General features: G+C 37.6%; 1 protein-coding gene across 3 annotated transcripts in view; it reads right to left on the bottom strand.

The window, feature by feature from the left end:
* Nucleotides 1-9,422: 9,422 nt before the first annotated feature.
* MBNL2 (muscleblind-like splicing regulator 2) overlaps nucleotides 9,423-19,032 on the bottom strand; it is a 174,235-nt gene continuing 164,625 nt past the window's right edge. For all 3 annotated transcript variants that reach the window (XM_011970662.1, XM_011970661.1, XM_011970663.1), the window contains one exon: nucleotides 9,423-12,218. In XM_011970662.1, the coding sequence (XP_011826052.1) occupies nucleotides 12,204-12,218 (15 nt within the window). In that variant the 3' untranslated portion in view covers nucleotides 9,423-12,203. The remainder of the gene's footprint in view (nucleotides 12,219-19,032) is intronic.

The raw sequence follows: 19,032 nt of genomic DNA, 5'->3' as shown, positions 1-19,032 counted from the left end.
ATGATACCTGGCTTACATAGAATTAATTTGGTTATTTTTTCTGGTTTCTTTTGAAAGAAGTATTGGCATAGGGCTCAGGAATGTAAAAGACTAAAGAGAATTGGACCAAAAGAAACATGAAAGTCATGACTTTCACTATTCCCTCCCTCTTTTTTTTTGTTTTTTAAAAAAAGGCTATATTTCTCCTTAAAATATGTGAAAATTTGCTACTTTTTGAAATCATAATAAAAATATTTCAGCTTGAAATTCTTTCTTATCATTCTCCTTTTTCTTCTTTGTGATTAATTTAGTACTATCTTAGGCAAGATACATTTACAGAAAAATTTTTTCTTTGTCAAAAAAGAATTGAATTATGGATTTAAAATGTATTTTTTGCATCAGTTGAAAGAACATCAAGTGCTTCAATAATGGAATTGACAAATGATGGATCTACCTATTGATAGTAGTTTGGATTCCCTGGGAAGTAATCTCTAAGGTGGGGACCAGTGGGCATGAAGTTTTTAGGGAAGACCCCTGGGACCAACCCATGTGGAAGGGAGGGCAGGAAGCATAGTGAGGCAGAAGAAGAAGCTGGGCTCTGTTGCAGTCTCAAAAAGGCCTCAGCCGGCCCCATGGACACCCGAGGATGACTCTTCAGAGTTGCTCTGATTTGGGACAAGGCTGTAGGCCTTCATCCTCTTCCTTCAACCAACTGGACAAGGGGCATGCGAGGAGAGGGAGTAAGGCTTTGGATCAGGCATTTCTCTTTAGTTAATGCAATTCCAGAAGAACCGACTGCTGCAGCACTCCTGGACCCTGCAGAGTAAGTACTTCATTCTGCAGGAGGATCTGACAGCACACTGCAGCTCCACTCTGCTATTCACTTTTTTAGTTCTGGCTGTCTTGCAAAAGCCAACGTTCCCCCTGTTTTTGGTGTGCCGCTCTCTCCTTTGAGCATAGAACCCCCATCCATTCTAATCACCCACCTGTGCATTTTTATTCCTGTTGCTTCTCAGGCTTCTCACTTTGCAAATTCTGTATTTACTACTCCTCCAGGTCCAGTTCAAGAGACTTCTCCAGGGAGACTTCCATCACGTCTCCAGCTGTCACCAATTGCCCATGACATTCACTATTTAATAATTTGGAACTCATCATGAGATATCTCAATATATATCGTGTATTTTGTTTCCATCTGTATGTTTCTTTCTTTCTCTAAATTATAGCAAGACTGTGATGGTTTCAGATTGTTTACAATCTAATAAGGAAATAAGCCCTTTGTTTTTCATGTTTTCTGGCATTTTGTAATATACGCATTAGAGGCTCAAAAATACTTGTTATTAAGTGGATCTCTACTTAGCTCCTTGGCCAAGAATGTTGAGTGTGTAGCAAATGTGTTGAATCACTATTTTAATTTCATAGTTTTAGATTTTATTTATGCCTATCTCTTCTGACATCCCAGATTTACTAATCATTCACTCGACAAATATGAATTGAAGTCTGTTGTGTTCTGACACCGTTGTGAGCAAAGGGGATATGGTGGTGATGTAGCTTGACTCTGTCCCCACCCAAATCTCATCTTGAATTGTAGCTCTCATAATTCTCACGTGGTCTGGGAGGGACCCAGTGGGAGATAATTGAATCATGGAGGCAGTTTCCCCTATACTGTTCTCATGATAGTGAATAAGTCTCACGAGATCTGACGATTTTATGATGAGTTTCCCCTTTTGCTTGGCTCTCATTCTCTCTTGCCTGCCACCTTGTAAGATGTACCTTTCACCTTCCATCATGATTGTGAGGCCTCCCCAGCCAAGTGGAACTGTCAGTCCATTAAACCTCTTCTTCTTTATAAATTACCCAGTCTTGGGTACATCTTTATCAGCAGCATGAGAACTGACTAATAAAGGTGGTGAACAAGACAAGGGACCTGCCATCACAGAGATTAAATTCTGATGAGAGGCAGATAATGCAACTGAAACAGAGATGAGCAAGATGGTTACACAATGTGATAGCTGCTATGGCAGCAATAAACATAGTGCAGAGATGAAATATGCCACCTGAGGTCTGGGACGAGGTGATATCACCTTCAGAAGAAAATGATTTTGCTATGACCCAAGAAAGAAGACAAGTATTTCAGGCAGAAGGAAAGGAATTCAGGAAGCAGAAAGAACTCCATGTCCTTTGAGAAATGCAAGAGTTCAGAGGGGTTAGACGGTAGTTTGCTCAGGGGAACATGGTAATGGATGAGGTTGGAGAAGGTGTCAGTCAGGGCAAAAGGGTTGAATTTTATCCTAGGAGCAGTGGGAAGTCAGAGAAGAGTGAAAGTTTATTGTCATTGTTACTTGTTTGTTTAAAATAGAGGACAGAGGCAGATCTGCCATGAAACTAATGAAGCTTAAGCTTCAGGACCTACCACTTGTGTGAGTCCTTTTAAGAAAGTGGGAGGTGGCTCATGCCTATAATCCCAGCACTTTGGGAGGCTGAGGTGGGCAGATCATGAGGTTGGGAGATTGAGACCAGCCTGACTAACATGGTAAAACCCCATCTCTACTACAAATACAAAAATTAGCCAGGTGTGGTGGTGCACTCCTGTAATCCCAGCTACTCACGAGGCTGAAGCAGGAGAATCGCTTGAACCCTGGAGGCATAGGTTGCAGTCAACTGAGATCGTGCAACTGCACTCCAGCCTGGGCAACAGAGCAAGACCGTGTCTCAAAACAAACAAACAAAACACACCTGGGAGGAACTGTGGCTTTCGTAGCTTTGTATGTGTTCAAGGTCATGGTTTTATAAAATTGGCAATTGTTTCGGATCACTCTCTTTTTCCATTCTGACATCCCTTCCATCACACTCCCTTTTGTGGAGTGACATTGGAGTGGCCATGGTTATTTTTCATATTTGGCTCCAAGGAAGTTGACTGGTATACATCTAGCTTGCGCATGGTGAAATACAGTTATATGGCTCATAGACATTTCTGTGTTTGGCTAATCTTGTTAGCCATCTTAGTATAGGTGCTGCTTACCCAGTATTATGACATGAAGGTGTATGACAATTGGTTTTCATTGCAATGTGAGTGTGTCTTACAGCACCCAGCCCTAGGAGTAAGCAGGTAGTGGAAAGGAAAAGGTTTAAGGTATATGTGGTGAATGCTAGTCCATGGAACATTCTAGTCATCAGATGCATACAATTCTAAGCAGAGGATTTATTCTTTTTTTATACTTACCTTTTAGGATAACGAAGCACAATTATAAATGCCAATTTTTTCCTTTTCAAATAAGAATTGTGTAAAATAGAACTTAGAATTCTTGTGTTTGCATGATAAGCAGTGAGGATGTGTGTCTGTATGTGTATGTGTGAAGTTGCATGTTAAATTATCAATACAAAAAATCTATATTAAAAAGCAAATTTCATCCGACCACACTACAAGACTGAATTACCTTTCTGTTATCTGTGTAGGAAATGGTATTACAAAAAAGTGTTATATGAGGATGTAATCAAAGGCGGTGCAGTGAGAAATTTAAATAAAACATGTCATAGTAGTGTGCCCAATGGATAATTTATAAAAATGGCATATTGCTTTTCTATATATTTACTTTTGTATTTAACTTTATATTTATTTTGGGGTTCTTTGTCTTTAAGAACTCCCTTCCCCAATTTTATAAGCTTCCAGCCTCACAAAGCCTGGATCCATCTCTGATGGAAATGATGCCGTGATCTGATTTCTATTTTATGAATGTGCTGGCTGCCATATAGAGAGCAGATCAAGAAAGAGCAAGAGTAAAATCAGAGACATATGATGTCTTTGTATCCAATGACAATTCTTTTGAATTGTTACTAACAAGGAACACCAAAATGGTCCAGTGTTGTCACTGGTCTTCGTTCATTGCTTTGCAGAGTCAACAGAGTATCTGAAGGGAGATGAGTCCTGAGTACCACAGCACCACTTCTCAGATTTTAAGGTGCATGTGTGTCCCTTGGGAGTAGGTCTGGGGTGCAGCCTTGGATTCTGCATTTCTAGCAAGTCTTCAGGTAGTCCTGTGGCTGGCTCAAGGACCACATTTGGAGTAATAAGGTAGCAAAACACTAGGGATCTAGAGGCAGACTGGCTGTGTTTGAATCTTCACTTCACTACAAACTTGTTGACTTGTTAAGTCATCTAAACTTTCAGTCCTCAGTTTTCTTATCTATAAATAGGGACGCTCATAATAGAATCAACCATTCAAGTTATTGTAAAGATTAAATGAGACACTTCATGTTAAGAGGTTATCACAATATAAGGGTACAAAAAATGCTAGGTATATTTTTCCTTGCTACAGACAGCCCACTTGGCCTTTTGGGACAAGCTTGACTACAATGTCTTATGAAGGGTTTCTGAAGTTTCTAATGTCTGTTGAAAGAAAGAAAGGGCCTACCCCTGCAACACAGGCTAAGTAAAATTAGTCTGGTCAATGCAAACTTACAAACAATGAAATATATTTGCAAATCAAAATTACCAAGTACAATAAATGTTGAGTTCAGTCAGAAATGTGCTAGGTGTTCATAAATCACAGATTGTTGTGTCCAGAATGGAAGTTAGAAGATCTTGCATTCCAAATGCTTTGTTCTGCAGACAAAACAGAAACAAGCAAACGAACACAAGGCTCTCCCTGAGGGATTATGGCTTTGGTCATGATACTCCCTGTGGGTCATGTCTCCTAACTAAAAAGCAACAGAAACCGTGATCAAAGTATTTTATTACTACTTTGCAATCTATAGAAAGCAATCTTTATTCAACCCCCCTTATTATTGCTATGGGTTAAATTGTGTCCTTCCAAAAACACACGTTTAAGTCCTAACCCCATACCTGGGAATGTGGCTTTTTTTGGAAATAGGGTCTTTGCAGATGTAATTGAGCTAAGATGAAGACATTAGGGTGGGCTCTAATCTAATATGACCAGTGTGTTTATAAGATGATGTGAAGGTAGAGACAGACAAGGGGAAGGCCATGTAATGACAGAGACAGAGTGGAGCCATGCAGCTGCAAACCGTAAAATGCCAAGGACTGACAGCCACCAGCAGAAACTAGAAGAGTCAAGAAAGGATTCTACTGGAATCTCAGGAGGAACATGGCCCTGCTGACACATTGATTTCCAACTTCCAGCCTCCAGAGTTGTAAGAGAATACATTTATATTGTTTTTGTTGTTGTTGTTGTTGCTGCTAGGCTGGAGTGCAGTGGCTCAGTCTCAGCTCACTGCAACCTCCACCTCCTGGGTTCAAGTGATTCTCCTTCCTCAGCCTCCAGAGTAGTTGGGATTACAGCTGCATACCACCATGCCCAGCTAATTTTTGTATTTTTAGTAGAGACAGGGTTTCACCAAGCTGGTCTCGAACTCCTGACCTCAGGTGATCCGCCCACCTCGGTCCCCCAAAAGGCTGGGATTACTGGTGTGAGCCACCGCACCCAGCCTAAAATTTCTATTAAGTCGCCCTTTTTGTGGTCTGTTGTGGGAGCCCTAGGAAACCGATACAATCCTCTTCCTCCTTTCTCTATTTTTAACAGTTTCTGTTGTGCCGCATGATAAGCTTCTTGAGGGCAGAGCATTGGCCTTTGGCCATGTTCACATCCCTTTAATGACTCAGCAGGGCTTAGACGGTGCTCAGTGAACAGTTGTTGAATTGAAGTAATTATAGGTTTCCACAAAAATAATCTGGCTCATTATTTGTTATTAGGAATTTTCTATAATTTGCCCATCAGTTTTTGGCATTAATTGTCATTGGGGAAATAGAAGAGGTGCCTCTTAGTTGTCAAGAGATGTTTGGACAGAAAAAGGATATAAATACTTACAGGGAAACACAAGAGCTCATTTTAATATTATTTTAAGAATAATAATTGATATTCACTGAAATCTTGCTAAGTGTCAGGTCTCGCTCTATCTGATTAGCATATATTATCTCACTTAAAACTCATTATGTCCCAGCAAGGTACATTCGATTGTGAGACTCAGCTTATTGGTGAAAACACCTTGATGCTTACGAGGTGTTAAAAAGTACAGTTGAGAGTTAAACTTGGGCGGCGTGACCAGCAACTTAGTACTTAACCAGCTCTTAAACTACTGTGGAATGCAGACACTGATCTTTCCATTCTGTAGCTCTGAAAAACATTTGACTTTGTGTTTATGAATGCTAATGCGTTTAGACTGCTCTCTATATAAAAATATGTGTGTGAGAGTGTTGAAAATATATTTATTCTGTAGTATGTTTGTTACTTCTGTATATATCTGATCAATTTGCTCAGACATATTTAGAACTTAAGAGGCAGCTTTTCTAAGCTGTCACGCTGCTTTGAATACATTTCTCTCCCTCTGTAAAGCCACACATTTTACATTTAAATGCATGGGTTTCCATCTCTAGACTGCAGAGCTTATTCAGGGATCTCAGGAAAGAGACCTCCCTGCAACAGGAGCACTTTGCTGCGATTTGGTTTGTGGACTTTTGTAGGATGACCTTTTGTTGGAAGGAAATGTTCTCTAGCAAAAGAAAAGTTTGACTATTCTGATTTAGATCATTTTAGTTTACACACAAGGGCAAATATAAATCTCTGCCTTCATTTATATAAACAAAGTATTGGAAAAACCCACAGAAAAGTTATGAGAGAAAGGGCTCAACAATAGTAGCATTTAATTTTTCAGCCTCTCTAGAGGCAATTGGATTTTAGGGGTTCACATTCATATGTGGCCTTTATGCAGAAATTTATTCTCTCTGGCTATTTTCCCCAGACTTTCAAGTTATATCTTTTCACGTTTTATCTTTTCACATGCTAGCTGCATCATGACTTAATGCCACATTATTATTAGGAAAAATTCAATGACCGTCATTATATATTTTATTTCAGGAGAACCATATAGAAGCTTGATAAACAAACAAGCAAACAAACAAAAGACTCTGGGTAACACTAGAGTAATGGTTACAATATACCATTTCTTCTATTGCCTCTGGTCCTAATAAAGAACTGGGCCATGTCCTAAATCTAGCAGAGTACTTTGTAGCCCATAGTTTCAAGATATTTCATAAATCATATTCTTGGGATAGGGAAGAATATCTTTATCTTAAGTAACCAAGTAAAAGATTCTTATAACTTCACCTTAAACCTGAATAAATGCTTCACTCTGAATTTTTTAATGAAATTTTGACCTGAAAGCTGCCACAAATCAAGCTCATTTTAACTTGGCTGTAGAGTTGGGACAAGCCAGGGCTTGCTCTGTGTGATCTTGAGAGTTTATTTTTATGAGTCTTGATTTTTTTCATCTACATTATGGGTATAATAGATTCTTTGTAACCCTAAGGATTATGTAAAATATGTGTAAACAAAACCAGTGACTCTCTGTTTATGCCTTATTTCATGTAAACAACTATATGGGTTTTCACCAGATTTGATGGGCTATCTGAAATGGTTTCATTATAATTTAGGCCTAGTAGCATTTATACAGTTTACATGGTGGGTGCCACAGGGACACCTCAAATGGGTGGACATTTTTCAAAGTAGCTGACAGTGGAGGAAACTGAAGTCACATCCAGTTGGTCAAACCTTTGACAGGTACTGGGCAGAGGTTTTCAGCTGAGCTGGGCAGCTAGTCACCCTAAGGGCAGACACTAGAAGTGTTGATCTAGAAGTAAGATGCTTCTCACAGCAGAATCTCTATGTACCTTGAAGAGGAATCTCTGTAGCAGTCAGAATTCACTTATCGGTTGTTAGTAGTTCTCTCCAACACAGGGTGGGCTTGTTAGAAACATATATAGAATATTTAGCATAGAACTTGGCACGTAAGTAGCTCCCTGGTGAACATTCTCAATTCTACCCTTTCCCATCCTTGCCATCTATCTTCCCAACTAAGAGCACAGAGGGAATCATTACTATGTTTCATTCTGTGTGAATCATGCTTATTCACAGTGACTCAGTCATTTCTATGGAGATAAATTAGTCCAGCAACAATTGCCTAATATGTCAGAGACACCCTAGGATATTTTGGAGGTGGGGAGAAGGGGTGGGGGTTGCCCCTGCAGAAATCATTCTGCGGGGAACCAGTACCATCTTTTTATAAATATCAGAACATTGAACTTTATTTTGATTTTCCTAGCTGCCCCTAAAATCTGTGGCATTGCAATAGAACTTTAATAATAAAGAATGCATTTCTCATTTGAAACATCGTTTTAAATTTGGAGAGCCCAAAACTGAAATGACACTTTTCTTTTGTCAGATAATTATGAGATAATTGGTATTTTATACCCAAATATTTTCTATGCTGAAGAGATAGTTTTTTTTTTATCCTGAGAGGTTTAAGTTTTGTTTTTGATTTTGATGTAGTACCATGAATAGGCAATCTACTGATAGAACTTATACTTCATGAAACCAGGTGTACAGTTTTAGATTTTTCACTTAAAATAATAACTTGCTCTCTGAAGTTGACATCTTGAACTTACTGTTAACAGAATGATTTTTGTAGGGAGTGATTGATGAGATAGATTTTCTTTGGCATTACAGTACAAAAATCACTCATCCAAATATACAGCCATATTTTCAAATATCCACAGAGGTGTTAAAAGTATTTTTACCCTTGGAAATCCTGATGGGATAGTTAAAAAATACAAGCAGCTTTATTTGTATCTGCTGAATGTATGTGTTTTCTATGCTGTATCATAACCACTCAGGAGGCCTAAAGCTTTAAATCTGCCATGGAGAAAAACTCATGTTTCTGCCTTGGCCCACAGAGGAGGCAATTTCTGCCAGTCTCAGTATGACAAGGAATGTTGCCACCCAAAAGGCCAATAGCACCTTCCTTGACAAAAATGGTGGGTCTCAAAAGGCTGAAGAAGGAGTTTCTGCCACTCCTTCTGCCCACACGCCACCTCTTAGGAGGAGGCTGGTTACTGACAGAATAGCAGGGACCCTCATCACCCTCTTTGTTGAATTCCTGTTCTATTCTTGAGCCACCTGGCCAGGACCTCTGCATAGAACAGAACTCACCATTCTGTCTCTTTCTGCAACCTCAGGTCTGAGTCATGTTATGCCATCAAGCTCTTACAGAAGCCTGTATTACAGCTTAATGGGCCCTTTTTAAAATCTATTCATGAAACTGACATTTTGTTGCCCATGTAGTTACTGATGCCATTGATCCCATATCTTTTCATTATCAGTCTGAGATGTGAAGAAGACGGCTGAGTGGTGGGATTTATTTTTACTTCTAATTTTAAAGAATACTAAACAAACTTCTCAAATTACCATTTTTAATTGTTTTTCTTGCTGTGAACAAGCCAAAGCCAAAAGCAAAAACTACCAATCTCCCGTTCGAAGACCAGAGTTTGGTCTTCTTTGAAGTTAACAAATACTATATGTGTGAAGGTGAAAACCATTTTGTTTGGCGAATTATCAATCTGTCTCAACAGAAAAAGAAGGAAGACTATACAACAATCCTTTTAAATGCTTCTTTTATTTCATTGGTTGTACATTGGGTGAGTGAACTGAATATTACAACCAAAACATAGTATTGATACAAATTAGACTTCTGTTTACACTGTAAGGTAATGAATGAAGGAATTCTTTAAGTGTTACAGAAAGATTTAGTAGAAATGTTACCAGTGGTATGGCTGAAAGAATATTTCGGTGAAGTGCTGTTATATCCTGAAAACCAAGAGTGAAATGTAGTTCCCATACAAGTGGAGAGTTAGTCTCTTAACTACAGTATTTGTTGAATTGATATCTTCATGTCTTGGATATTGGTGATTTTTGTTTTTTAATTAAACAAAGCATTTAAGATTTATTCATCATAGTCAGACTTCTGAATATAAACAAACTTTTGGCAAATAATATTTATACAGAAAAATAGTTTTAGATCCTCTCAAATCCCAGAATTATTCTATAAAATTACATTATAAATAAATAAAAAGCAAAATCTGTTGTACATATATTTGTACATCTATGCATTTGCCTTGCCTCCTCCTTATTGTAAATGGCATATTTATGACTCTTTGCATATTGTAATCACAATTCTGGAAAATGGATATCATAGTAAAAAATACAGTCTTCTATATTTGCTTGGGGATACAGGTGATGTTTTTGATGCTCCATTATTAAAGGGCTGAAAATAGTTGTGTGCTAATTTTAAAAATCAAAATCATGAAACAAAAGAAAAAAAGAAAGACAATGTTACAATTAATCTACAAAAATATTTCAGTGATTCCCATAATTTACCTTTTAGTAATGTATACTATGTTTTCATTGAGTTTAAATGAATTAACAAAGAAAGAAAACAGAAAAAAGAAAACAAGTTTGAACGTTTTAGGCAAGTTGTAGCGTAACTACATTGTTATAGTTGAGAAAATTACAAATATCAATAATACATAAAGATGAAACTACCAAAGTAATACAAGTTAGATACAATACTTTTCCACAAATTAAAACAAATGCAACGATACAAGCACTATGTAAGATTACACTTAGCATGTGACTTTCTTTTAGATAGGGTTATCAGATCTACGATACAAGATAAATAGATAGTAATTCGACTTTGACCAACATGAATTAAAATGCAGATTTCTTTTTTTTCCTCAAACAAATAATGATATGGTTGGTGCATCTAGTTTTCAGAACAGGTGATGATCCCAAATTTAAAATATTTTACATTCAATCTCAAAAGTCAAAATACTTCAATCACTAATATGTTCACAAAGAAAATGGATGTTTGAAACAATTACACATAATATTCATTTATAACAGCTGTTTTGTTTTTTTAAACAATAATTTAAAAACTATGTAGGTACTGTATAGGCTATGTGCAACATATAAAATGTGAAATATGAAATATTTGGTACGATAGTGCTTAAAATAAACTTTAAAACAAACTTTCTGAACAAAATTTAATTGTATCGCTATTACCTTGAAGATCAACCAAGTATTTAAAAAAGTAAACAACATTAAAATATGTTTCATCCATATATAGTATATATATGTATGTGTATATATAATATGTATGTACTTGTATTAAAGTTTTTTATACTTTTGAGACATAAAATATGCTTTAAGGTGAAAGAATCAAAAGAACTATTTTTTCCATGCTGTAGTCAGTTACAACCCTTTAATCCAACTTTTGAAATGCAAAACAGTAATGGATTTTTTTTAAAAAGTGAAACTATCTACTTTTTGTTTACATAGTAATTTAGATTAAAGTCACAGTCAAATTTGCAGTGACTAAACTCAAACTTACTTAAATTAGAATATTATACAGATCTCCTCACCTACAGCTTCCTTGTTTGACTAGGTTTTTAGTTAAGAAGAGTTATTCTGTAACAGGCAACCGGATGGTGAGTTTGAAAGACTAATCTCTTAGATTAGACTGTTGGCATGGGCCTCTCATTCTTGTCAAGCTGGATGAAGTCTGGCAAAATCTAGGCACTTCTACAAAGTCTCTCTTATAAAACAACTTTAAAAATATACTTGTAAAATAATACCTTCAAGACTTTGTTTGGTGGGGTATGAAGCTCATACCGTGCAAAGTTTCTTTTTCAATCTATTTAATGTTAATCTAGAATCACATGATTCAATGCGGCATCTCCAGGCAAACCAAACACCACACTTTGATGTGTCCCCAGTACTTGTGCTTGAATTTCCATTCAAATTTTAGACCTGCAGGACAGGTATTGGTTTTACTTCACCTCTCGTCTTTGCTGCAGCATTTATATTGTCAAGAAGTGAAACATACCCTTTGATCCAGTGGGTAAATGGCATGACAGTAATTACAGCTACAATCGAACCTGCCCTTGGAATATGTTTCTTTTTTAACTAATGCTAATTGTTTATTGCTAAATTTGAAATATTCTGAATCGAAATGAGTAAAGTGGCTGGACTTTCTGCATCAGCTATAGTTATGGAGATAAGACAATATTCCTAGGACAGAAACTATGTTTAGAAACCCTTTAAAAGTAAACTTTATCCTTTATGTCTTTAAACATCACAGCTGGTCTCAGGTAGTTAACTATCTTAGGTTGGAATATACTAAGCATACCATATTTAATACTCATATATGAGATAGCAGCACTAGCTTCTTAGAGTTGTGGTCTGTCCAGAAGAACTACATCTTTATTTAGCATGCAGTTTGTGGCAATTCTATTGAGGAGGAAACAGGATAGTATGTACAGTAACAATGTTTAGTTATTCTCAATGCAGATTCTTGGCATTCCATTCCGTTTCTGCTGATTATTTCAGAATTATCTGTTAAAGAGAAAGACAAGCATGATTTAGGCATCCTTCTGGGAGGAAAAATAATGAGTTTAAGTTTTACTCTTCAAAAATAGACATTTGAAAATCAGAGTTTTCTTCAATCTCTCATTATTTTGATGCAATTATAATTTTGCACAATACCCGCCCTTCATGCTGAAAAACTTTACACTTAACCACTTCTGCTATGTGGCCACTATAAAGAATGATGATTCAAATGCACAGTACTTTCTGGAAAACTGTGGCAGCAAATAGAGAGGCATGCATGTTTAGACCACAATTTCTTTAAAAAATTTTTGCTTTACAGCTCTTTATTATACATTCCCATTATTGTCCAATTAATATTTGCTATGGTGATCAGAAAATCTAATCAGAGAATCTTATTTGTACTGAAAAGTCACTTGTAAGGCTTAAATAGAAATATTTCAAAATATAATAAATCAGATATTATTTATCTATTAACTTGCATTTGTAATTCAAAAATGTATTCCTATCAAAAATAATTTTGTTCCCAACACATAACAACAACCAGTTTCAAATTCAAGGCATATTTAAATGTCACATATCAAAGAGTAAATGGGATAACAGTCTAATAAAGCAGTTAAAAAGTTCTTAATACATCCAAAAGCACAGCTAAAGCACAGCTAAAGGTAAACTATTAAATGCAAGCTGTGGTCCCTTGAGTCTGATCTCGTAAGTTCATTTCCAGCTCCATACCTTTGCAAAGGAGAGGGAATTTGGCCCATGTGGTCCAGTCCATTAAATGTCAAGGTTAAAAGTCAAGTTTTTAACACACTCTAACGAAACTGTTTCATCTTTTCTAATGCTTTGACTAAATTTTGTGTAATTAATAAGCAAAGCATTTGTTCATTAAACAAGAGTCTGTTTAGGAAATAACTGGTAAAATTTGTTTATAATGAGAGTTAGCTAATACTTCTACACACTAGGATTCAATTCCCAGCAAAAGCCTTATTTTCCCAAGCATAGTGTATTATCCCGTTATGTTTTCTCCACGTGGGTATTTTTTCCCTTTAAGTGAGTGCTCCTGTATTTTATATGCAACAATTTTAGTACATGCAAATAGTTCCTCCTGTGAAGTAAACATGAGTATTCTTTATTTTATTGAAACAGACAGATGTGTATAGGATTCATAAAAATAGAGAAAGAACTCATTTATCTTAAATATTTAGAGTAAATGGAAACTTAAAACTTCAGATAAGATCATTCTTTGTTTCTTAAATATTCCTAGGAATCTAAAATTAACTGGGAAAAATAGACATGAATAAAAAATAAGATATGATTTCATATGTAAACACAGTATCTAATATTTGAATACTATTATCTTTGAATATTATCATTGCCAATAGGTAATATTCAAATTTTCTAGATTTAGATATTTGATTATCAAATAGAAATTTTTTGATTTCATCCCTTAGTTTCAAGCCTATCTGTAAGTTTTCCAAATAAGAATGCACTCTAGGACATCAAATAATGTGATTTTTCTTTTTCTTTTACTTTAGAAAAAATCTTTCTAAAATAACTCCGGGAAAAAAATTGCAGTTTCTTTATTTCTTTTCTGTTTTCTTTTCTTTTTCTTTTTTCTTTTCTTTTTTTTTTTTTTTTTTTGAGACAAGGTCTCCCTCTCTTGCCCAGTTTGGAATGCAGTGGTGTAATCAAAGCTCACTGAAGCCTTGAATTCCTGGCCTCAAGCGATCCTCCCACTTCAGCCTCCTGAGTAGCTGGGACTACAACCACACACCACCATGCCTGCTTAATTTTCATTTTTATTTTTGTAGAGATGGGGTCTTGTTGTATTGCCCTGGCTTGCCTCAAACTCCTAGGCTCAAGAAATCCTCCCACCTCAGACTCCCAAAGTGCTGGATTATAGGTGTGAGCCACTGTGCCCAGCCAATTTCTTAAATTGATGTATAATAATATGTATTTTAGAAGGCATTTGGATTCTTGCTTATTCGCTGAAATTAAAATGCTATAAAGAATGAAATTCCTAACCATCTGGAAAAGAAGTATTCTATGAAAAGCACAGCAATGGCATATTAGAATGGGGAAATGTGGGTTATGGAAATTACTTACGGCAAGACTTTGAACTCGTATTTGATGAGGAGACATAAATGACCACTGAAATTTAATTGGACTGTAAATCAGTCTTGCAGCTAACTAAAGCATCAACTAGTCTCGCCCAGACTGCACTTCCCCTCTGCCCCAGTGTACCCATGAGCTATTATATGAATAAAGACATCAATAAAAATGAGCCCTGGGACTACTGAACTCTCAGCTGTGATTGCTGCCTGGCATCTAGGCCAGAAAACTCTGGCCATCCCCAGTCTTTGTCTTTGGCTGTCATGTGGTATAAAAAAATGAATCACATTCCTGGCATCTGTGAACTTCAAGAAGTTCAACAGATTTAATCTTAGAAGGTGGGAAAGCTTTGGCTGTTTTTCCTTATAGGTTCCATTTTTGGGTGGCAGATTTTTTCTTGGAAATATCTTTGATTATTAAATTTTTTTCCTGAGAAATACAGCTTGCTGATACAGTCTGTATTATCTGTACTCTGGGGTGAAATACACCCTGGAGACATAGAACAGGGATACAGATCAAGAACAGTTATCAACTGAGGGCCTGTCATATCGCTAGCACCCATCTGATAGAATTCTGTTGTGAGGAGGCACAGGACCTTACAGGCCCGAGGGCCCCAGGGTAGTGTGGGACAAATTCAGCTGGAAGACCACCCACAGGACAAGAGGAAAGTGGAGAGCCAAGTGTGTGTGCTTGTGGGGATTGGCAGGCGGGAGAGGAGAAGCTACTTTGAGGGAAAGAGGAACCTTTGTCTAGTTTTTAACGTGGCTTTTCTTTATTCAGATTACATGTTGATTTAGCACTAAACAAACATAATTTAAAATCACATGAATAGATACATTTTGTGTGCTTTCCTGTTACCTCTTTTCAGAGATTTTCTCCCATACCAATTTTATATATATACACACACACATATATATACACACATATATACTTTTATATATATATAAACTTTTTCCATCTTTTTTGTAGTTTTGTGACCAGGAGGATCAAAACCTTCATGGGGTGCCTGAATATTTTCATTATAGGTAAGAAACATACCTTCTTAAAATAACAGGCTTATATACAGCCCTGGCACATGGGCTACACATCTGATGTGGATCAACCTTAATTTTGAACTTGTCCATTTTTAAAAATACTAATTAAAATACAGTTCGCCAAAGTGAGCTCAACAGACCCACTCTCCGTCACTTCTTTCCTGCCCTGCATTTGGTCAAAGCTGAGGCTGGTGCCCAAAGTTCTGTACTCAACCTCCAAGGCACAGCACCCCATGCTGTCTTGAAAGGGAAGTGGAAAACTCATAGGGTCTGCCAGGGTATGCATAAGTCAGAGAAACAGCCACCACATTGGGTCTCCTGCCAGTCTCCTCTCTGAAGCACCTTTATTTTTGTTTGAATTTTAAGATATATCCCCTTGATTTTCAGGAGGCTCTGAGAATTTACAAGCTAGAGTCTTACAAGCTAGGTCAGTTTTGTGATCATATTTTGCAGACATGGAAAAGCTGACATGCATCATTTTAACTGGCTTGCACAATGTACAAAGTGCATGCACAAACCAGCATGAGCTTAGAGATGTCACTTTGCTCACTGGTGAAGGCATCCCCTCCAGGGCATGGGGACGGTCTGAGATAGGGCTAGAGGAAGCAGAGGTTCCAAAGAGCATATCTGTGCCTCATGGTGCCTGCTTCAGAGGGTGCTTAGAAGAACCCTGTGAGCTTGGGAATCAGGGGAAGGTCAGGCCCTGAGGTGGAACCTACAGCAAATGTGCTTGGAGCTTTAGAGGGGAGACAGTGAGACTGTCTGGAGGGGCTAGATGGGTGGAAATTGCTGGGGGACTGTGAGGCTGCTGGGCCTCTCATTCAGGGCATCCACAGGTCAACCACATCCTGCCCCAGGGCTCCTCCAGATGGATGTTGCAAACATGCCTGCTTACAGCGACAGAACACCCTACCCAACCACAGTGCCACTGCCTCAGCTGCTGAGAAATCTTGGCAAACTATGATGATAGGAAAGAAATCAAAGATATTCAACAAGCTGTATTTCTATTTGTCTCCCTGGGAGACTATTGCGTCAAGTAGGTAGTGTTTTATATAACAGAGCACCATGACAGGAGAAGGAAGTTAAATTATTAAATAAGATTCTAGCTAATCTAGTATGGTAAATCAAAATTCTGAACTGCAAGCATTATTTTCAATTCCTTCTTCCACTAAAAGGAGAACAGACAAAAATCAGAATAGCTGATGCCCACAAAATCTGTGATTCTGTTTTTAAGACAAAGATATACTTGATCTCAAATCATGAGTACTTTTCTAAATCTTTAGTGATCCCTCTGGTTAGAATAAGAGTATCTCCAAAGCAAAAATATCAGCTGGCTACAATACAGTCTGCTTATCAATAAGGAAAGGAAATCACAATAAGTGAATTAAACTGTCTTCCCTAGGTGGTTAGATTTAAGAATCTGATGATTCTGCTCAATATACATTCTCAAGTTACCCCAATGTGAATCCAGTACCTGATTAGTTTCATATTTATTTGTTGAAGACAAAGCATGAATGGCTTCAAAGACATCAAATGGGTTATTTTTCTATCAAATATGTTATGAGCAGCCATTTAATAATTACAATGTCCTCAGTGAATTGCCTGCCATTGACTCACAGTGCAGTGGTAGCCAAGCTTACTAAAAAGTGGACCAGATTAGGTCCTGTCTAATACTAAGCCTCCTGGGGCCAGGCAGGAAAGGTACGTAAGTGAATAGGCCAGGTCGAGGGTGTGGCAGCAGCTACTCTGCCCCAGCCAAATGCTACCTGCGGAAACATGGACTCCATATTACTTGACCTTTAGATTTTCCAAGAGAAGCTGGAAATTCAGCAATGAATTCACATCACAGAAAACAACCCTGTGTGGATCATATATATCTTTGGGCTAAATTCAGCTAAGAGCTGCTGGTTTGTGTACTCATCAGCTTTACTTTCTTGAAGGCAATATCCACTATATCCACTAAGTCTGGATCACTTCCTGAGCTGGCATAAGCCAAGGCTACAGGCAACATCATGGCAGGCAGCAGTGGTAAGAGTGAGACCAGAAGAGCAGGTGTATAGGAGAGTTAGTCCTGCAACTTTCAGACATTTGGCTTTCGCCCAAAGAAAGAGAGTACGTGACCAACAAGGCACCCTCTACCTAAAAAGAAAATATCAACCCTCCCTTGACTGAGTCATCAGTTATGAAACATGCATGTTTTCTTGTCTCTTCCATGTGATGATGGATTTAGGCTGAGCCATCCATACCTCTCACTCATGGTGTGCGCTCAAAAAAGAGCTGAACAGGGTGAGAAACACATTTGGTTCAAAGTAAAACAGTCTCTGCAGAGACTGAAACACTGAACTTGAACTCATCAGCACCATGAACTTAACAGCTGAACTAACCAATCCTCATGCAGAAGGGTGCAAGAGAAAACAAATCAACGTAGAATGTCCTCAGTGCTTCAGAGGTACCATGTATTAACACATTCTGAGTTTTCTCCCTCGAGGTTGATCTCTAGGAACTGTACGTATGCATAACTTTGGAAACTGTGGGCTTCTAGATGACTTCCAGAAATGTTTATACTTCTTACGTAAAAGTGCTCATTTCAAAGATTCAAGGATGTCAGATGAGTTATTTTTTTAAATGATAGCTCAATATTAAATTTGGTAAGAACTCTTCCTGCTCTGCTTAATTGATAGGAAAACATTCCAGTGAAAATGTCAAGAATTTCTATGTATGCAAATCATCAAGCAATTAGAAAAGAGAAATAATGGATGTTTTGGTTCAGTCTTCCTGTGAATAGCCATTAGGACTGTCTTTGTAATGTTGAGTTTGGATGGCATAGATAAAAAATACCTTATAACATATCTGTGCAGCCTTGCTAAACTACTAAGGAATCTCAATGCATCTTGATGTCACTAACATGGAATCTCAAGTGGGTACTTCCAAGCAGGGCTGGTGCACTAACTGGGTCCACAGCCAAACCAAGCTCTTTAAGGACAGGGGGACTGTCTCATTCATCTTTATAGCACCAGTGTCTAGGACAGGGCTGGGAATTTATTAATTGGTGGTTGCATGGATGGCTGAATAAATTGAAATCATTGAGGACACAGTGCCACAATGCTGGTATCAACAGAAGACCACTAGACCATTCAGGGGAGAAACAGGAATAGGGCAGAAAAAGAACCCTTTGGACAAGATGTGTCGTCTGTGTGCCCTTTTAGGGTAGTTAAGGACTCAGAAATATCTAAGAGAAATAAACACCACTCCCCATTCTCCCATTCTCCCTACTCCCCATTATAGATAAAGGGGAAAATATTCCAGGCTGGGGGCAGAATCACTCACAGAGAAAAGAAATATGACAGATAAAAATCCACCTAAAGAAACCTTCTAGACTTGGTAGGTTTCTTAGAAATCTTTTGCCATGGTTACAAGGCCTTGTTTCCCCCAGAAGGCAGTTAAAGGTATTAATAATATTTCACTGCCTCTTTAAACAAAATTTATTATTAATTTAAAAATAGGCAATTAGGTGGCATTTCCTAAAAATAGGGCTAAGCTAAGGAGGCTCGCATGTTGCTCACCCTCCCAGTCTCTGTGTTTCTTCATCTACAGTTTTCTTCTGATTCTGTCCAGGTTCCTTCTTGCCACTCTCTATTGGCATTGCTTTCTCCTTCAGTCTCTGCACCATTTAATAT

This window comes from Mandrillus leucophaeus, unplaced genomic scaffold (genome assembly GCF_000951045.1).
Source record: "Mandrillus leucophaeus isolate KB7577 unplaced genomic scaffold, Mleu.le_1.0 Scaffold960, whole genome shotgun sequence".
Taxonomy (NCBI): Eukaryota; Metazoa; Chordata; class Mammalia; order Primates; family Cercopithecidae; genus Mandrillus; species Mandrillus leucophaeus.
This window is presented reverse-complemented; position numbering and strand designations above follow the sequence as displayed.